This window comes from Diplotaxodon limnothrissa, linkage group LG6, assembly GCF_057381915.1.
Source record: "Diplotaxodon limnothrissa isolate DT_005_m linkage group LG6, D_limnothrissa_male_GT1.1, whole genome shotgun sequence".
NCBI lineage: Eukaryota > Metazoa > Chordata > Actinopteri > Cichliformes > Cichlidae > Diplotaxodon > Diplotaxodon limnothrissa.
In genome coordinates this window covers 7,374,937-7,396,640 of record NC_140601.1, presented here as the reverse complement: position 1 = coordinate 7,396,640, position 21,704 = coordinate 7,374,937, and the positions used below count along the sequence as shown (strand labels likewise).

Here is a 21,704-nt window from a genome sequence, read left to right as displayed (position 1 = left end):
TGTTATTTTTGTAATTTTCTTTCAAAACAAACACATTTCACCATTTTACCTAGATCCAGACAGTGTGCTCTGTTTGGATCTGTTATATCAAATAGCCAGTCAGCATTAACATGACATAAGCTGATATTATACAATTTTATTGATGCAAAAAAAGCACCATGGAAAATTAAAGTCACATAGAAGTTGAGGTGTAGCAGAATAATGTTTTATAAACCATATATATCACTGTGAGACATCAGAGTAATGAAGTGCTATTGAAAAATCAGGTGTTATTTAATGATTTGTTAAAAAAGTTAATCGTTTTAAAAAGTCAATTTCTTTGTGCAGTTTGAAATAAATGTGATTATGATAATAATACATCAGGATATCAAACATCAGAAAACAGACTATGATAATCATGTTTGATCACATACGTGTATTTTTCTACAAGTGATGAGGAAAGAAAAAGAGCAGCAAAAGATTATTTTGGTTTGTGAAAATGAAACTAGCTCCAGTAGCCACCATGCTGGCTAAATTGTGATGCTCACTGAGTGAACAGACCAAACCTCCCATGATGCAGCTTCTTTCTGCTAATGGGAATTATGGCTTTGTTGACCACATCTTGTTGACTGCAGGGTGCAGTCTGGATGGATCCTCTTCATCAATGGCTTTTGGTTCATAGACAGAAATTAGTTGATTCTGAGTATGTAGCATGAAATTATATTATGATGGTGAAAAAAACAAGCTTAAAAACAGAAGAAGAATGCTCAAGCAGGCAATGCATTTCCCAGATATTCATTTGAATCTTCTAGCGAGGCTCATCGTATTATGTGAGGAGCTGCTCACCACAGGGCTGTACTTTTTAATTTAATTTAACAGCGGTGTAACACAGTAAACTCAAAAAAGTGAAAGTAGGTGGTTTTTATATTAACAAGAGTCAAACTTGTAATTAAAAATATTATTTTATGTTTCTGCGGTGAGCGTAATTAAATCATGTACGATCTGCATGAAGTTCAACAACTTAAAGACATTTATTCTCGTTGAGATGATGTGATACAATCACATGTGTGTAGGAAGACTGATTAGTTGCCTGGACTCTTTCATTCAAATTATTATTCATTATTATTATTATTATTATTATTATTATTATTATTATTATTATTATTATTAAATAGTTTTCAGTTTTTAAGTGTAACTTTCTGTTCCTCCAGGTGTCTGTGGGGCTGAACTGGTGTTGCTGTAGAGAGGATCTGCCTGGTTTTTAGAGAAGTGGATGCTGGCATACTGAAGATCATCCTGTTCCTGTGGCTCCTCCTGATCAGAGAGACACTGCATAGAAAAAAAGATCTTAGATTAGAATGGTGAATGATGATTTTTTTTACTGCATTTATATTTCTGGTTTCACCTGTTCTTTGTTGTCTGCTCTGCCTTCAGTCTTGGATGATTCCTTGGAATTCCTCTTTTTTCTGAGGAGTGAAATGATAATGAACAAAAGAACAACACAATGACTGAAAAGTAAAAGTTTAATGCAACAGATCTGCTCACTGAATCCAAAGGAAGACAGGGAGGGATGTGACGGACAGGAGAACAGCAGCAGTTACTCCAGCAGCTTTTATTTTCTTTGCTCCTGATCAAGATCAAAGTAAAGCACTAATAGTTAATTGAGTATTCCATAACGTTCGACCTGTGTATGGCCTGAACAGTGTTGGAGTTTTAGGCTACAGAAGCCAAGTTCTTCTCCAGTGAAAAATAAAAATAGAAATCTACTTAAACACACCAGAGTAACGTGACCTCACTCTGTTAATCTCAAACAGTGTTTTATCATAAAGTTTCTCTCATGTCAGTTTCGTCTTGATGCATCCTTTTTTTTTTTTTTTTCTTTTTTTTTTTTTGGCCTGTCCCGTTTGGCTCTTTTGCCCTCAGAATTGTTGTCTAAAGCAAAGAAAGATGCCCAACGGATTTACTTTACCAAACTGACCATCCCAGCCTTGCCGTAATGGTCCATTTGATTCACCTTTTATTGTTTATTTTATTTTCACTTACTGAATACGGGACAGACTTGACTGTGGGAAAGAAGGGGAGAAAGAAAGAGGGAAAGAGAAACAGCTGAGAAGAGGGACGGGGGAGAAGGGCAAAAAACATAAACCAACAGAATGGGCAGAGAAAAAAAAAATGCATATATCAATCACCTGGGTCACCTGCTGAGAAAGAAAAAAGAAAGCAAGCAGAAGAGAACAAGAGTAATAGAATAAACAACATCACAATGATATATGGGAATATGACAGTAAATACTAAATATTAAACATTATTGTGCAGCACATAAGATCAACAGAACACAGTGTGCTTTGAGGTAGGAGCCAAAAAGGGTGTAGTTTGTGGGTGTGATCACCCGTGTGTACACCTGTGAGCATGGACGCGCTTGTTTTTTGTTTTTTAAAAGGTTCCTTCATGTAATAATCTGCTAGAGGGTGTGGGGGGGCCACAGCCCCGTCCTCCAGGGCATGAAGCAGGTGTGGAGGAGATCAAAACTCCAGACATCCAGAGGCCCCCAGAACACAAGAGACCAAGGAAGACCAACAGAGGGGCAGCTGCGCCACTGTCCCGGAAAGAGCTGAGGAGAGTCCCAGATGAGGGCTCACTCAGCAGCCGCGGAGCAGAAGCCAGGGGGAGTTGCAGTGACGCGCCCGTGAGCTCCGCCGGCAGCCAGCCGCGCCTGAGTGACCGAGCCCCAGGCCGAGAGGCCGGGGGCACCCCACCTCCGAAGGTCTTGATGCATTCTTAATCACCCAGGAAAGTAAATCTCCAAAAGTTGATTCTGTTAATCTGGACGTAGCGTTTTGTGGGAGAAATGTTTCGTCACTCATCCAGGTGACTTCTTCAGTCTCAGCTGACTGCAGGTTTCCCCAATCTTATAAACAGTACATTTGCATAATGACTGAAACCAGCCCACTGAAGGAACAATGGGCTGGGAGGTCAGTTCCTTAATCTTAATTATGTAAATTAAGATTTGCAGCTCTGTACACCACATCCAGAACACCCTGGATTGTGTTGAGAAGGTGAGAGATGTCATTAATCGGAATCGGAAGGTTGCCGGTTCGAGCCCCGGCTTGGACAGTCTCGGTCGTTGTGTCCTTGGGCAAGACACTTCACCCGTTGCCTACTGGTGGTGGTCAGAGGGCCCGGTGGCGCCAGTGTCCGGCAGCCTCGCCTCTGTCAGTGCGCCCCAGGGTGGCTGTGGCTACATTGTAGCTTGCCATCACCAGTGTGTGAATGTGTGTGTGAATGGGTGGATGACAGGTTGTGTAAAGCGCTTTGGGGTCCTTAGGGACTAGAAAAGCGCTATACAAATACAGGCCATTTACCATTATGAGGCAGATGAAACCATGGTTTCTGACACATTTGGGCCTGTTGCTAACTACCTTACTGATACTGCCAGGAATCTTGGAGTTTTCATGGATAGTTCCTTCAAACTTGACAAACAGGTCTCTACTGTGGTAAAAACTAGCTTTCATCAACTACGCCTAATCTCTAAGGCTAAACCCTACATACCACACAAAGATATGGAGAAACTCATTCATGCTTTCATTATGTCAAGACTGGACTATTGTAACTCACTTTACTTGGGTCTACAATCTTCTCTTCTGCAGCGTCTGCAGCTGGTCCAGAATGCCGCAGCACGTCTCTTGACCGGCACTAGAAAGTTTGACTCTATCACCCCTGTTCTGAAAAATTTACACTGGCTTCCTATCAAATATCGAATTGATTTTAAAACTCTATTGTTTACTTATAAAATTTTGAACAATATGGCACCTGACTACTTAGCTGATCTCCTCTGTCTGTACAGCCCTCAGAGAGCACTAAGATCATCGGGCCAACTGCTCTTGGTGCAACCTAGGTCTCGGCTGAAGACCAGAGGAGACCGTGCCTTTGCCGTTGCTGCACCCAGGCTATGGAATACTCTCCCTCTTCATATTCGCGCGTCAGATTCCATTCAGTCTTTTAAATCACGTTTAAAAAGGTATTTGTTTGATCTGGCATTTAAGGCGAATTAGGGTAATTTACATCTGGCTCTGTATTTAGATTATGTAATTATCTTATATTTTATATATTTGTAATTTATATTTTATTGTGATTTTATTTGTACTGCGATTTTAATGGAAAGCACTTTGGTGTACTTCGGTCTTAAAAATGTGCTATATAAATAAATTTTGATTTTGATTGATTGATGGTCTCTTACGACATTACATCTCTCTTCACTTGCATCCCAGTCCCGGAAGCGTTGGAGGTAGTCTGTAAGAGATTACAGGATGACACCAACCTCAGCAACAGGACCCCTCTCAGCATCGACCAAGTGTGTTTGCTTTTGGAACTGTGTTTTCATGTGTGTCTTCAAGGGTCAGTTCTACAGGCAGAAACATGGGTGTACCATGGGCTCACCAGTTTCACCCATCGTGGTCAATTTGTACATGGAAGAAATGGAAAAGAGGGCTTTGCTATCCTACCCTGGAACACCACCAGGGTAGGATAGCAGATATGTGGATGGTTCAGATATGTGGATGACACCTGGGTGAAAATCAAATCTCAGGACGTACCACATTTCACGGATCACATTAACTCGGTGGACCGACACATCAAATTCACCAGGGAGGATATGAAAAGTGGCAGGTTAGCCTTCTTAGACTGTGAGATTTACATCAGTAATGGGGGACATCTAAAAGCTGACGTGTACCGTAAACCTACGCATACGGATCAGTATTTAAGGTTTGACTCTCATCATCCACTGGAGCACAAACTGAGTGTCATCAGGATGCTACAACACAGAGTGAACACCATCCCCACTAACACAGCGGCCAGCGAGGCAGAAGAACAGCACATCAAGAAGGACCTGAGTAAATCTGGTTATCCCAGCTGGACTTTTGTCAAAGCTGGGAAGGCACCTAAAAAAGCTCCAGCTGATCCAGGAGAGAAGGACAACCGCTGCCCAAGCGAAAACCTGTAGTGATCCCGTATGTGTCAGGAGTATCGGAACAGTTGAGACGCATATTGTCTAAACACCGGGTCTCTGTGGCTTTTAAATCCCAAAACACGCTGTGCCAAAAAGAATTGGTCCACCCCAAGGATCGGGTCCCCCGACACAAACAGATTAACATAGTGTACGCTGACCCTCACGTCATACTGGGCTCTTTTTGTGCCACTTTTTTCATTCGTATGAACGCCATTTCCGCTGTGTTGGGTGTAGCATAGCCAAACTTGCCAGCCGGTTTCGTTTTTGTAAAATCTTCAAATTTTCAGTCTGATTTTCTTACATCAGCCTAACACGGCTTAGCAGCAAAAATACTCACACTCAACACCCTAGGGACCGTTTTGTGCCCCATTGAAACCCATTATAAACGCTATTTTTCACGGCAAAAAAATTACGGTCAAATCGATCGTGATCGGTTATGTTTCCGCTTCCGCTTGCAGTACTGGCCTTAGAGTTGTAATTTTTTTATTTGTCCACCGGGTGGCGCCCTTGCTCCACATGTGACGCCTGCTGGAACATACACATGTTCTCCAGCGGCCTGCTCGAGACAGATACCCGGAAAAGGCAGACTAATTTCCCGCGTACAGCAGCAGCTTGGCCCGCTGCTCGTTCCGGACCATTTTCTGCCCTTAGGTTCGTTTGATTTTTTTTTTTTTTTTTTATCAACAGGAAATGACGTATTTGTTTTCACGTGGTAGCGGAAGTGTGTGCTGCAGACACGGGAACCGAACCATATGCTCCGGCGCTGCGCGAAACACACCCGCGGCAGAGGCACTCCTCCCCGGGGGAGCAGGAGAAGCAGCGCCGCCTGGGGACATTTTTGGCTTCTGGAAAAAAAATTAAAACCGGATCGAAATTAATGTTCGTGCCAATCTTTTGTCCATCTAAAGGCCTAATTATAATAACAATAAAATATTACTTCAAATGTTTTTTTTGGAAAATATTTTATGTTTTATGTTTTATGTTTTTGGGGCAAAAAAAGCAGTGCGCTCATGTGACGAAACCGGGATATAAAGGGTTAAAATCCGCGAAATGTAATTAAAACTTGACATGAATATTTCAAGGAGAAGTAGGTCTAAAAGATTGGCTAATTTAAAGTGGAATAAAATATTAATATATAAATTTTTTATAGCACTTTTTGGGCGTGGTCGATAGTGTGCATTTTATGAAATGCGCTCCTGGAAAAAAAATAAAAGGTGATCGAAATGACTCTTGGTGCCAATCTTTAGTCCATCTAAAGGCCTAATTATAATAACAATTGAATATTACCTCAAATGTTTTTTTTGGAAAATATTCAAGTTTTTTGTTTTTTGGGGCAAAAAAAGCAGTGCGCTCATGTGACGAAACCGGGATATAAAGGGTTAAAATCCGCGAAATGTAATTAAAACTTGACATGAATATTTCAAGGAGAAGTAGGTCTAAAAGATTGGCTAATTTAAAGTGGAAAAAAATATTAATATATAAATTTTTATAGCACTTTTTCGGGCGTGGCAGAAAACGGTCCCTAGGGTGATAAGTGTGAGTATTTTAAAGGATGACGTGAGGGTTTTAAGTGCCAGGAGGATTGCCAGGATTTATACATCGGGGAACCCAAACAACCTCTGGCGAACACAGAAGAGCTACCTCGTCAGGCCAGGACTCTGCAGTCTATTTACACCTACAGGCCAGTGGACACTCTTTCAAGGATGAGGATGTACACATCCTGGACAGGAAGAACGCTGGTTTGAGTGCGGAGTCAAGGAGGCCATTTACATGAAAAGGGAAAGACCATCTCTGAATTGAGGAGGGGGCCTAAGGGTTCATCTGTCAGCATCTTACACTGCTGTGATTGCAGCCATTCCCCAACTCTCTGTGAATGGTACTCATGGCCATTGATCAGTGGGCTTTGATCAGTAGGTTTTGGTCAGTGGTTGTTGATGAATGGTCATGAGAATTTGCATAATTATGATTAAGGAACTGACCTCCCAGCCCATTGTTCCTTCAGTGGGCTGGTTTCAGTCATTATGCAAATGTACTGTTTATAAGATTGAAACCTGCAGTCAGCTGAGACTGAAGAAGTCACTTGGATGAGTGACGAAACGTTTCTCCCACAAAACGCTACGTCCAGATGAACAGAATCAACTTTTAGAGGTCTCATTTCAGTTGTCTCAATGCACTTTATACTGTAAAGTAAAAACCCTACAATAAACATTCATTCTTTACAGTGGCAGCAGTTGGCTATTGTCTCTGGAAACGGGGTTAACTGGGCGCGCCCCTTATTCCACTGAAAACTGTAGCACATCTTAATTTCATAGCCTCGTCTGCATTCGATTAAAAATCACTTCAAGCTGAGTGGCCTGCAGCTTTATCTGGCTGGGTGCACATGGGCATTATGGATAAATCCCTGGTTTTTAACAGGAGGTTAAAGTGTCACTGGCTCTGCTTTCAGTATTCTGAGATCAGTTACAATCTGCTTTTTGCATGGAAACAGGACTAGCATTAGCAATAAACATGGTTCTTGTCATCGTGATAGATAAGTTACAATGTTGATTCTTAGGACTCTTTAGCACATGAATAAGGAAAGCCTTGACAGCAGACAGTGGGACTCCTGCCATATTCTGTTTAACCACACAGGCAAGTTGAAGAGTTACAGGTGCAGCTGGTATTTTCTTTTTAATATATTTAAATTATCTTTGTAAATCAAGTTGCAGGCCTGGTTTTCTGAACTCATTAATGATTATTTTGAGATATTTGGCCCTCACAGGACAGGCACCATACAAACATATGCTTTTAAAGATGATGATGGATTAGTGTAGATTCAAAAGAGCAAAGTTTTTAAAATCAGCTCTGGTTTAATTATCTGTAGCAACACTATGAGTCCATACAACACTGAAGGGGAAACGTCTTGGCAAAATAAATACTTGCACATGTGTACATTTAGGTAGTAATACAGTTCTATCTGTGCTGAGGTATTTTGACAGTGATCTGTTATTATAAATTCTAGTGTCATCCAATAATTAGCCATAGTGCATGAATGTAGATTGTGCCTGACTTTTTGACTGCACTCCTTTCTGAGTGTATCCAGTATGTAAATATAAATGATTACCTGGCACAATGGTCTGCTGTAAGGTGGAGTTATGACGTCCCAGCTTGTTCTGTGCTTCACAGTAATAACGCCCACTGTGTTCAGGTCTGAACTTGGTGACGGTGAAGTTCGGTCCAAATGCTTTTGGTAAATTTTCATCCTCCTTGTACCAGGTGTAGTTAGCTGCTGGGTTAGCATCACTGCTACAGGTCAGAGTGACTGAACTGCCCTCCACTATCTCAGCAGAGGGACTCACTGACACAGAGGGAAGCTTTGGAGCATCTGGAGGAGAAATAAGGACAATGACAACATGGTTGGTTATAAATATACTCAAGTCTTTGCAGGTTTCTCACAACACTACAAAAATTATAAAAGGTAACATTCAGAAACCTTACTTATTTCCTTGTCAAACTTCCTTATATTGTAATAAACAGACATGATTGTGCAGTAAATCTGTTTTCACTCTTCATGATGATGAATTAAGTCTTATCTCTAAAGTTGATGTTAACTGTTCAACTGAGAACAAAGAATTTAAAGCTTATAAATGTATTTTACTCACATTTCACATCAATAGTCCTGCTTTCAGATCTCTTTTCTCCCAGGTCATTATCAGCTGTACAGTAATACTTTCCAGAGTCAGAGGGCAGGATGGAGCTGAAAACATGTTGGTTTTGGTAACTGAGAGGGTTGATGACATCCTCCTTGTACCAGGTGTAGTTAGCTGCTGGGTTAGCATCACTGCTACAGGTCAGAGTGACTGAACTGCCCTCCACTATCTCAGCAGAGGGACTCACTGACACAGAGGGAAGCTTTGGAGCATCTGGAGGAGGAAACATAAGAATGACAACAAAACCAAATTTTAGAAATTTATATTCTAAAAAGAAAACATTGTAAACCTCCCAAAAGAAAGGCCTCTGACTAAAACTAACATACAGACACATTCACGTAAATAAAGAAAAATTAAATATAATTCTCTTAATGAAACAAAAAGTAGTGAACTCACACACTGTTGGAGAAGGGAATATCTCATATCCTTTCACAGCGCAGTAAAAACGGTCTGCAGAATCAAATGTGTTCAGCTGTAAATATTGTTCGTCTGATGAAAGTTTGTGTCCATTCCTGTACCAGATGTAGGAAGATTGATCGGGTAGCTGACAGTTGTTGTGACATGTCAGCTCTGTCCAGTTAGAATAAGAGTTTACTGTTGATCTCCTCACATGTACCTGGAGCTGTGGATCTGGGAGTAAAAAAAACAATGACATTATATCAGAAATATCTCAACATCTGCACAAATACACATGGAAATGTTTAAAGTGAATTCCAGTCAAATATTTTTTACCTGTAACAGTCAAAGTGACTCCAGGTGATCCAGTATATTTCCCTCCTGGATCGTTTGTTATGAGCATGAACTTGTACTCAGCTGAGTCGCTCTCTCTCAGGTCTGAGATTCTCAGAGTGCAGTCATTGTTTTCACACTGATACTGAACTCGACCTGAATACTCTGGATCTGTTTTCAGGTCCACAGGCTCATTATCTTTGACTGTAGTAAACCAGAACATTTTCTGGATTCTTGTCTTTATGTCATTTATAGTCGATAGGTATCTGAATTTGGAGTGTATTTCTGCTGTTGATCCTTTGAAAGCACAGACCTGAGTAGAAGTGTAAGTCACCACTGTAACACAGAGCCCATTATAGAAAAATCAAAAAGCAGACTTATTTATATTCACTTTCATAGATCTGAATTCAATTTCTAAGATTCCATTTAGACATGTTTCATAGAGAACAAGACAGAATACAGCATAATACTGTTCTTTAAAGTGTGACTGGAACCTGTCAAGAATCTCATATATGTTTGCAAAAGGTTTAAACTGAAAAAGACCCAATTACTTGGGGTCTTATTTCTAACTAAAATATCCATACAAAAGGAATGAAAGAAGAAAAACAGAAAAAAGAAAAAAAGAAAGAAAAATAGAAAAGGAAGAAAAACAGAAAAAAAATACAAAAGGCATGTAAGGAGTGTGTTTTTGTTTCCATTAATATAACTAATATTTCCTCTAGTCTTCTAGTAGTTAACACCGTCAAAATCAAAAAATGGCCTGCGTTTTTTAATGCTAATTGGTACTTATTTTTAATTTCTTCTGATGGAATATAGTTGTACTTAAGCAATTGTATTTTACTCATATTAACTTTATATCCTGATAGTCGACCAAAGTATTCAAATAACTGCATTAATTTAGGTAGAGAGTTTGATGGTTGACCCAAAAATATTAAAATATCATCTGCATAGCAGGCTAATTTATTATGGAGTGCCAGGACTGCCATAATGCATTAATTAAATACACCATTAAATAATTAATTAAATGTGTCAATAATTAATTAATTACATGTGTCATAACTATTTATTTAATTAATTAATTCCAATTTTAATTAATTATTGCCACATTTAATTAATTATTTAATGGTGTATTTAATTAATGCATTATGGCAGTCCTGGCACTCCATAATTTATGCTCCTTCTCATGGATATTAATACCTTCTACTTCTTTGTTTTGCCATATATAGTGAGCCAATGGTTCCAGATATAACGTGAATAATAATGGTGAGCACGCACAGCCCTGCCTTGTTCCTCTTTGCAGCTTAATACTATTTGATAGGTAGCCATTAATTTTAATCCTTGCCGTAGGGTTATCATAAAGTGCCTGTATTGTCTTAATTATTATTTCATGCAAGCCAAATCTATGCAAGACTCCATAAAGAAAGTTCCAATTAACTGAATCGAATGCTGAATCGATACTGATTACCATTGCTTCTACTTTATTCTGTCGAATATGGTTAATAATTTGTAGTGTCCGCCGTACATTATCTTGTATTTGGCGCTCTCGAATAAAACCTGTTTGATCATTATGAATTAGACTAGGTAAGAACTTTTGTAATCGTCTAGCCATGATAGATATAAACAGCTTATGATCTGTATTAAGAACAGATATTGGTCTATATGACACACATTCTAATTTATCTTGTTTTCTTTTGGGATAGCAGAGATAATTGCTTCTTTCCAGCTAAAAGGTACTTGAGCCTTCTTTAAGACCCAATTCAGTGTGAGAAGCATCACTGGTATTAATTCTTCTTTTAGCTCCTTATTGCTCTTCTTAGTTCCTTTTCTGTTATATCTTCAATCGAAGTTTTATTCTGTTCTTCATTCAGTACTGGTAAATCGAGAGAGTCTAAAAAACTGTTCATTTCAACTATACTACTCTCTGTCTTATTAGCATAAAGAGTCTTATAAAATGTTTCAAATGCACTCTGAACTTCTCCTAGTTTATTTTTTATTAATTTTGTCACTGGATGTTTAATTTTGTGAACTGTATTATCTGCTATTTACTTTTTTAGTTTCCAGGCTAAAACATTCATTGCTTTAGATCCTCCCTCGTAATACCTTTGTTTAAGAAACATAAAAAAAAATTTAATTTCATATGTAGTCAAATCATTTATTTCATTTCTTGTTTTGATGATTTCCTCCAATATATCCTGTGTTGTTTTTCTTTTATGCCTTTTCTCTAATTCTTCTAACTTATTTTGCAGCTCTTCTAATTTTTTATTTCTCATCTTTTTTTTTATAATTGCTTATATTGCTATAATTTTCCCTCTCAGGACAGCTTTTAAAGTATCCCACAGAATAGGAGGAGACACCTCACCATTATCATTCGTTTCCATATAGAAGTGAATCTCTTTCTTAATTTGTTCTTTGAAGTGTGGATCATTCAGTAACCTTGAATTTAATTTCCAATTATTGAGTTTTGGTTGCAGGTTTAAATCAATGGACAGGTATACTGGTGCATGGTCGCTTAAGTCTATTGCTCCAATTTCACAAGTGTTTATTCTATCTTTATTTTCCCCAAAGGTAATAAAATAATTTATTCTTGTGTATAACAAGTGTGGTGAGGAAAAATAGGTATAATGCAAGTTTCTCCATATATCAATTAGTCCCACCTCCTTCATCAATGTATTTATATTCTTAATTAATGTTTTGGTATTCTGTGCTTTTCTATTGGAAATATCTAGCTTTGGTTATAGATGTATATTTAAATCTCCTCCACCAATTAGAAAACCTACTGTCTCTGTAACCATCATGTCTATAATTTTCTTAAAGAAATAAATATCGCTTCCAGGGGGGCATATATATTTAACAACGTAACTGAAAAAGACCCAATTACAATGAATATTGTGTCCAATAATGTCCCAAATGTCTGTGAATAGGTGAGAGAGGACAATAGTGGGATTATTTTAATCATAATTAAAAAATTATAATAACAATTTACAGGTGCAGGGAAAGCACTGCACCTCTTTCCTCTCCTGGCCACCTGACCATCTACCAGTATATCAAAAGCCAGGATGGTCCACTTGGTAAAATAAATCTGTTGGGCATTTTTCCTGGTCTTCAAACAATAATTCTGATTGCTACAGTGCTGCAAAGGACGGGCAGAAAAAGGACAAAACAGAGAGAATTGTAGAAAGACTGGCATCTTTTACTATGAATTTTAATCTAATCCCTAATTTGCAAGATTTTAACAACAACATATCAACATATCAAGAATTGTTATTATTATGAAAAGAAACTTACCATCTACAACCAAAATAATTTCAGTGTCATATGAATCAGGAGATAAAGGGTCCCCGTAACCACACCTGTACTGTCCCGTGTCAGACTTGGTCAGATGTCTGATGGTTGCTAGAAGTTCAAACCCAGATCCTTTTGTGTATTCAATGCTGTACCTGCCATTCTGAACTTTGTCATTAGTTGTGTCAATGAAGATATTTCCTTCTTTCTCACATGGAACTTCCTCTGTGCCTGGACAGCAGTGGCACATGGAAATGAGATTTCTTCTCCCTCACTCTGTGCACGGGAGACTCTAGAGTTTTTAGCAATTTCTGTTAAATAGATGAACATCCATGAATTATATAATAAATACATAAAGTGACTGAGTTTAAATAGGACTGTATTTGGCCTGAGAGTTTATGGAGGTATGAGAGTAGGTGATTGGTTTCCCAATTTTGACTTTAGTAACTTTTAGTAGAAACTCACCATTTGAAACTCTGACCTCAAAGTCTGAGTATGAATCTGGAGCTGAAGATTTACCCAAACCAAACCGGTACATTCCTGAGTCAGACTTTCTCATATTTGTGATGGTAAAAGTCAGGCTTCCTCTTCCTGAAGCTGCATCTTTGTATTTAATGCTGTATCTGCCGCTCTGAGCTGTGGTTTCATCTGTTTTAATGAGGATGTTTTCTGCTCGCTCACATTTTTCCTTGCAGAAGAACTTTGTGTTTCCAGACACAGTGAAAAGATTATAAAGTGAAAGATCCTCTCCTTCACGTACAACCCAAATGCTGGAAGACCCAGCTGTACCTGTTGGACAAGATTTTCACTGTGAATAGCCAGCTCGTTCTCAAAGCAAATCATAAGAAAGAAAAAATATGATCTGTTGTGTATTTCCATCTTTACCAGCCACACTCTAACTGCATTTAAGAAAATAATCCTTAGAAATTGTTGTTTTTCTCTTTTGTAATTGATGATAATTCAGTGAATATACTGCGCTGCTTCCTTTTATTGTGTCACACATTGCTTTAAGTTTTTCAGTGTCCGGTTATTTTTTACTGCTGTTTGAATTCTCTGAATGTTTGACCCTGTAGACTGTTTGATGGACTGCTTGTCTTCCTGTTTGTTACCGCCGCCTGTTTTTTAATAAAGATTTGGATTTCTGACTTCAACACAGCCTCTGCGTGTCCTCCCTTTGTGTCCTCTTCCTCTGTGAACGTGTTGCATGTGTCACAGATTCATTTTATTAACAGCTTTCCCACAGTGAGTTGCATCAGCATTCATTCACAGCACATTTCAGAAGGATTCAGATTAATACAGTGATCTTACAGTCAGAATGATCCTGACAGAGTGCCACTGTGAATTATCTTTCATCAGGTCAATTTTAAAGTTCAGTATTTCAAAGCAGGAGTTATGAAGAATCATGCTGGCATTAGGACTAATAATATGTACTTACAAAGTCAAAGTTTTTTAATTATGCTAGAATATTGGAAGACAATCAACTTTGTGTTTTCCGCATATTAATTATTCTGAAATAGAGACGGTGACCCTAACTGTACAGAAGCACTAAACAACTGACAATCTAACAGACATCATTGGCCCGAGCTGTCATGCACAGTGAGTCTGATCCTTTGCTGTGAGAGTATGACAAGCATGTTTCTGGTCAGTTTGGAAGAAATAATATCACAATGTTGATCTTTTTTTCAATATTCCTTCTCTTTTAAACTGTGATCAAAGGTACTTATGTTCACAGCATGTAATAATACTGACAGTCCAGGGCATTGTGGTCTGTTGAGCTAGGGTTAGGGTTAGCAATTCAGACACATGTAATCAATATTAAACGTCTCTGACGTGGGCCACTGTCCGCAGTGTTGGGAAATCCATACCAGGCTGGAACGAGTCAAGGTAGGTGAGCATCCACGAGAAGACACAGCAGATGCATCCTACTGACAGGACCAGGAGACTCCAGAAACCGAGCATCTTCTCTTCAGTGCCATCCTCTCCTGTCACCCTCTCTGCCCGCAGCTCTTTGAGTATGGGGTAGATAAGGGCGCAGAGAAACCCTTATTACTAATTTGTATTATAATTCAATTTTCATGAAATATTCATATTCAGTATCGGTCCTTTTATATTATAACCACGTATCCACCCAGGCTCATGGTGGGGCAGGGCTCTGTCCTGGGATGCTTGAGTACAAGGTAATGTACACCCTGACCAGGTATCCAGTCTGTCAGAATTGTTTTCAATATTTGGTTCAAAAACACGAGTGACAACAAAAATCCAACTAGGATTCTTGCATATGATGAATGAAGTCTGTCTTTGACTGTATTGTCCAGCTGATCCATCAAACCCCCAGCAGGTGAACCTTATTCATGACATAACACTGCAACAATGTAAAAAATGAAACAGCAACAGTCTAAATGTAAAGTGCATTCTAAAGTCCTCTTCAATAAATCATATGCAAAGAGTCATTCAGGACTGTAAAACGTGAACTACAGAACCCAGAGTCTTCATCATTAAATCTCTGGTTGCTTCATTTTTCTATCCTATATCAGATACTTTAAGGTTAGGTTAGGTAAACTTGCATTCTCATGGTGAGGCAAAGTGCTTTATGTGTGTGTGTGCGTGTCATGAACGGCTATAAAAGGCCTTTAATTAAAGAAAGCGGGGTTTGAGTTCGAGTTACGGCAGACTGTCACTACTTGTAAATGGAACGCAGCCTTCCTACGGCGGACAGCTAATAACAGGAATCGGACGCGGTCCACCCAAGTCCACAGCAACCACCATAGCAACCGCCTAGCATGACCTTAAAAACATATTCTGTCTTCATAACTATCAAAAACGTGAAATGATTTGCAAAGTGTTTAAGTGTTACAGCTGCAGAGAGCTATGGCGGCATCTTTGGAAGCTGTTTACATAGCTAATAATATACGATGTAACCATGGAGACAGTCAGTCACGTGAGCTAGCGGTGCATGTTTACTACAGTGAATAAGGTGATTGCGTCCACACGCTGCAGAGGGTAAAGACATTACTTCAATATTGTTTTATATTGATATATATTTGCCTTCTGTTGACCATCACCTCAGGTTCACCATTACAGTTTCAGCAGACAGATGCACACTGTCTAAATATGAACACATTCAAAAACTCATGTCTCAGAAATAAGCACAGCTGTTCATGTTTGTCATTAGAATTTTATTAGTAAGAAAATTATGAACTTCATATTGTGCATCAAATAAAAGAACATTTCACAACTCTGAGTCAACAGAAACAGGTAACAGAAATGTCTCTAATGTAGACATGTACAGTGTAGTGTAAGCATTAAAAGATCATAAAGGAAACACTAACATTTATGTGAAACTAATTGTGATAAAAAAATGAGCAGGTGCTCTATAGATTTAAAAGAAAGAATCTGAAAACAACACTTTTTTGGTCTAAGTGATCAAAGTAGAAAACAGAACTGATGTTCAAAAACAAACCGTAGCTGCACTAATATTACACATCTCCATTGTTGTGGTGAACAGACATGTTGCTTTTAAAACCACATGCAGTGTGTGACCGTGACTGTTCACTGAGACCATGAACGCCACTTTGCTGAAGCCTTCGCCTTCTTCTTCTTCTAAATTGGAAGCAGAAGGAGCACGAGCTGCTTTGATCTACTGAAATGAAAAAGCGGAACATCTGAGTTGAAACCAGTCAGCTGAAATCATTAAGACAGGAACAAATTCAATGCAGTGTCTCAGGTGGCTTGGCCTGTTACAACTGTTGATACAAGCTAAATACGGTTAACACACAGTGTCAGGGAGCTCCAGTGTGGGAACTAGTGGCTTTAGGTTTGTAGTCATTTAACTTTCATCCATTCATTCATTTAATTCAGGAGGAAGAAATGTCAGGTTGATGCAGGCTGGTTACATGCATTTGGTCCCATGCTGTCTTTAACTAAATGACTTGGTTCACTTTATGGCTGGGCTGTATGTGGGGTTATATCATGTTATTTGGGCAGGAGTACCTGTCCTCTGTTAGACTTAGAAAGTTTCTCCATAAGTAGAGTTTCTAACTCTTATAGCACATCTGTGGCTGACAGCTTTTTGGTGGCTCTTTTTACCCCACACTGGTTGTGAGTGTGTAAATAGCCCCACTAGTTCTTTTGGGTTGCAGTTAACTTGGGAGGAAGAGGTGGGTCTGCCATGACTAGATGAATAACAATTATCTGGGATGCATAAATTTCATAATGCATGCATATATCTCTATAAACCTGCCTGAGGGCTGCCATTTTTTACATTCAGTTATTTCTCTGCTGGATCTAAATAATGGATGTGTTACAGTTAAACTGACACTGATCAGTGTAAATGGCTCATTGGGACACAGAAACCTTTAAATTAAACCTGATATCGAGTGTCAAACAATATCAAAGCTGTAAAAGCTGTTTACAGTCAGAATTTATAAAACTATGATTGTAAATAAATTCAAACAAGTGAGCTTTTCTCTTTGTGCTGAACATCAACACTGTGATTTCTTAGACTGTAAGCTTTACTTTAGCACAACCAGTTGTAGAAGCCGTCACTCCAAATGTCTTTTGATAACAAGAAAAAAATACCTTTTCAGTCCACGGCCTGAAGTTCTTCTCTCACATCTTCTGCCATCGGCTTTGTCTGCTGGTTTGAAGACAACAAACCACAAAAAGATGATTTAGTCACTTTGTCTGCGTCATGCAGCTCGAATGTGTCGTGTAACGATGTTGAATAGCCGTCGTTATCCCTCTGCTGTGTCAGTAGGATTGTACTGTACAGCATCTCATTGATATGTGAGGAATGCTAATGTAACATGATAACAGACTTACATCATTAAAACATAAAGGACAGGAGATATTTAGATATTTTTATATTTATATTACATTTTATAGCTGACGGATATTACTAAATAGATAGAATTTACTAAATAGCTGGATGAAGATGAAAAATATGTCTATAATAACAAATGACCATGAGAGCCAGTAGAATTAATTCAACTGGACACTCAAAAGACGTCCTTAAATGCTCTTTAAGTGGCAGAACAAACGAACAAACAGTTAATTGCTTACTTGAGATGAAATCTGCTCAGCTACTTTGAAAACAGCTTCTAACTGGTTCCTCCTTTAACAGGATGACTGCTCAGGGGTAAGGCCATCATGCAGTCCAGCAACCTTTATGATTCTGCTTTGATTCACCAGGAACTATTAGGGAAACCTTCCAGCGCCTCCTGTGAAAGACACAGGCATAAACACACAAACATTTATTAACATGTTCCACAGTCTTCCAGTTTGATTTTCTCATCCTGTGGACAACAACGTACATGGATGCAGGTTTATTGTTAACTTTTGGAAGGTTTATTTACTGAACATATCCAGCTGCAGCTCCACTGTGATCCTGAGCTGGATAAGCACTTAAGGAAATGTGTCAATAAATGGACATACATCAACTTACTATATTTATCCAAACAGACGGGACCAATAATGCTTCGCTGAGTTAGAGACTTTAATGTCTCTTCTATGTAAGAATGTCTCGTGCTGATATACCTGCAAACTTGACAACAAAGGTTTTTCAGACTACATGTAGCTGTCCTCTATGTCAGCTCACACATTTACATTTATGTCACACTTATTTCTGCTTTCCCATTTTATAATTATTACTTACATTTTGATTAGATACCTTGAGTTTGTAAATGATCAGATTACATAATTGGAATACAATGTATCCAATTCAGGGTTGCGGGAGGATGAAGCCTATCCCAGCTGATACAGGACAAAGACAGGCTGCCAGTTTATCGCAGGGCTAACACAATATGTGTAACAGAAAATCCACTTAAATGTTTGATATTTCTTGTAATAATCATAATTATGACTATTATTTAAAGGTTTCTTTAAATAATACATTTTGATTTTTTATAACCTCTAAAATATAAACCTGAGCTGTTTCAGATTCTGATCTCTGACCTCAGTGACCTGGCTGTGTCCTCACTGCAGCTCCCTCTTGGAAGTACGTCTGCTTCTTGTCTACCCCCAGTGTTGACCGCCTGCCCTTGATATCACGTACTGTACCTGAGGAACAAAAAAGGACAAACACTTGCCTTCATTTAAGAAGTACATTCATACAGAGGTAATCTATGGAAACACACTAGTTCACCCTTTGGGAGAAATCAGTTCCTGTGAAACATTTCTGTAAATGAACATCATGTGGAGAATGAATCAAATGAGTTCTTCCGGTGACTCAGCAGTCCCACACTGACAAATGAAATCTAGTTAAACTATTAAGCATATTTGCTCTTCTGAAATCTGTGTTAAACAACAACAAACATAAATTAGTAACAAAAATACAGCTGAGTAGAGGCTTTACAAACCACCAGCAGCCATAATGCTAAATTTTAATCTTCAAATGTTTCTGAGCCGTCTTCAACCTGCTTTTAACACATTAAAGTCCCACAGTCAATGCAGCCTGACTCAATCCTAAATGTTCAGCACACAGAGACACAGAGGTACTGTTTAAAGTTTAGTGATAACCCGAGTCACTGATCATTTGCAGTAATACAGAGTCTGGCAGTCTTTGCATGATGTCCACGTCACTAAGTTTCTAGCTGACTCTCAGGTGTGACAGGTGTGCCAGCAGGAAAGAGTAATAATAGCCTGCATCCTGAGGTTTGTCATGCAGGATTAAAGGAGCCAGGCTTTGTTCACACAGCTAGGATTGTATTTTACACTGACCCTGGGTCAGTATAAGTATCATACAGTTTAAACGAAGCACTGAAACTTGCACATATTTATTACAGATGCACTGAAGCTAATCGAGATATTTGCTGTCAATCTGTGGCTGCGATTAATCACTTTACTGGAAACTTTATTAACTAGTAACTTCATCAGTCATGACAGAAGCTAATATTTCTGTGCTAACATCGTTTAACCAGTAACAGCTTTACTCCAATATAAGCTAACGTTTACACCGTAACTTTAAGCTAGCACCATAAAGACGGTAAAACACGTAATGATATCTACAAATGCATCTTAAAGCTGTTATATTAGCACTCTGTGTATTACTAACATAACCACATTAACATTACTGACACTCGCTGACTTTTAATAGTCATTCTATAAATGCTGTCCGTTTAAATGGTCTTACCTGTAAACACTGTATATCCACCGATTTGCAGCCAGAGTGGATTCTGGAGTCTTCCCACGCTCCTGTTAGTGATCCTCCATCTGGATGGATGAGAACAACCTTCTGAACAATCTAGCAGGAGATGGCCCATATCTATGGGATTGATTTGTGCTAATAACGCCCATTGTATGGACTGATAACAGCCTAAGCGGGTGAATAAAGTCACCCAGTAGCTAGCTGTGCCATTACCCAGCATACATCACTCCCTCCGTAAATGCAATAAACCATACAAAAGTATCGTTCTACCTGTTTTTCAGGTAGTTGTTTACATTATATAATTTATTGTGTTCTGTATACGTCACTACAATGTGATTTGGAAAATGTCTAAATATACCGACAAAAGGCACTTCCGCGGCAATCTCTTCAATCGGAGGACCCTTCACGTCAATTCCCGACGCGAGAGGGGTACCCTGTGCGTCCATAAGTGCAGCAGAGGGAGCCTGACCATGCGTCACACTGAGGTCTGTTTGTCGCAAATATCTTTGACTTGTTTTTATGTCTTGTAATGTTTATGTGTGTATTTATGTGTTGTATTGCTGGTAAGTAACTTTCTTGCACTGAGGTCTGTTTATTGCAAATATCTTTGACTTGTTTTTATGTCTTATAATGTTTATGTGTGTATTTATGTCTTGTAATGTTTATGTGTGTATTTATGTCTTGTATTGCTGTTAAATGTGTATTTATGTGTTGTATTGCTGGTAAGTAACTTTCTTGCACTAAGGTCTGTTTGTTGCAAATATCTTTGACTTGTTTTTATGTCTTATAATGTTTATGTGTGTATTTATGTCTTGTAATGTTTATGTGTGTATTTATGTCTTGTATTGCTGTTAAATGTGTATTTATGTGTTGTATTGCTGGTAAGTAACTTTCTTCAACTAAGGTCTGTTTGTTGCAAATATCTTTGACTTGTTTTTATGTCTTATAATGTTTATGTGTGTATTTATGTCTTGTAATGTTTATATGTGTATTTATATGTTGTATTGCTGGTAAGTAACTTTCTTGCACTGTGGTCTGTTTATTGCAAATATCTTTGACTTGTTTTTATGTCTTATAATGTTTATGTGTGTATTTATGTCTTGTAATGTTTATGTGTGTATTTATGTCTTGTAATGTTTATATGTGTATTTATGTGTTGTATTGCTGGTAAGTAACTTTCTTCCACTGAGTTCTGTTTGTTGCAAATATCTTTGACTTGTTTTTATGTCTTATAATGTTTATGTGTGTATTTATGTCTTATAATGTTTATATGTGTATTTATGTCATGTATTGCTGGTAGAGTAAAGGGCCATCTTTACCCCACCAGGGCCTTTGATGCTCGTTGAGGCCATCCACATTAGGGCCTTTGATGCTGGCCGATATCATGCACATTACACCAGGGCCAGTGGTGTCAGCTAAAGCCATCCACATTACACATGGGTGTGTGGTGCTTACCAATACCATCCATATTTCACAAGGGCCAGTGTTGTTAGATTATGCCATCCACATTACACCAGGTCCTGTGCTGCTGGCTGAGGCCATCCACATTGCACCGGGGCCATGGGGTTGGATAAGGACATTAACATTACACCAGCGACTGTGTTGCTGGCTGAGGCCATTCACACTGCAGTAGGTCCTGTGCTACTGGCTGAGGCCACCTATATTTCATGAGGGCCTGTGTTGATGGCTGATGCCATCCACAATACACCAGGGCCAGTGATTTCTGTGAGGCCATCTTCAATAGACCAGGGTCTGTGCTGCTTGCTGATGACATCGAAAATACACCAGGGCCAGTGATTCCTGTGAGGCCATCTTCACCAGACCAGGGCCTGTGCTGCTAGCCATCCAAATTACCCAAGGGCCTGTGTTGCTGGCC

The 21,704-nt window shown here is 38.8% G+C and overlaps 1 protein-coding gene and 1 pseudogene across 1 annotated transcript; both read right to left on the bottom strand.

Annotated features, from left to right (window-relative positions):
* Positions 1 to 1,142: 1,142 nt before the first annotated feature.
* LOC146630040 (B-cell receptor CD22-like) lies at positions 1,143 to 9,625 on the bottom strand. The gene is made up of 6 exons (XM_085356764.1): positions 9,406 to 9,625; positions 9,070 to 9,303; positions 8,088 to 8,348; positions 1,525 to 1,606; positions 1,385 to 1,445; positions 1,143 to 1,308 (listed from the first exon to the last, which is right to left on the bottom strand). The coding sequence occupies exons 1-6, from the start codon at positions 9,623 to 9,625 to the stop codon at positions 1,165 to 1,167; spliced, it is 1,002 nt and encodes a 333-aa protein (XP_085212890.1). The 3' UTR covers positions 1,143 to 1,164.
* A 2,899-nt stretch (positions 9,626 to 12,524) lies between these two features.
* LOC146630039 (polymeric immunoglobulin receptor-like) lies at positions 12,525 to 20,274 on the bottom strand (annotated as a pseudogene).
* Positions 20,275 to 21,704: the final 1,430 nt, after the last annotated feature.

Excerpts from the sequence above, each read along its gene's own strand:
- LOC146630040 (XM_085356764.1), bottom strand. The coding sequence starts at position 9,625 with ATGTTCTGGTTTACTACAGTCAAAGATAATGAGCCTGTGGACCTGAAA. Across the intron at positions 1,446-1,524 it reads CCTGTCTTCCTTTGGATTCA|AAAAAAGAGGAATTCCAAGG; the intron begins GTGAGCAGATCT and ends TTCACTCCTCAG. Across the intron at positions 1,309-1,384 it reads GAGCAGACAACAAAGAACAG|TGTCTCTCTGATCAGGAGGA; the intron begins GTGAAACCAGAA and ends TTTTCTATGCAG.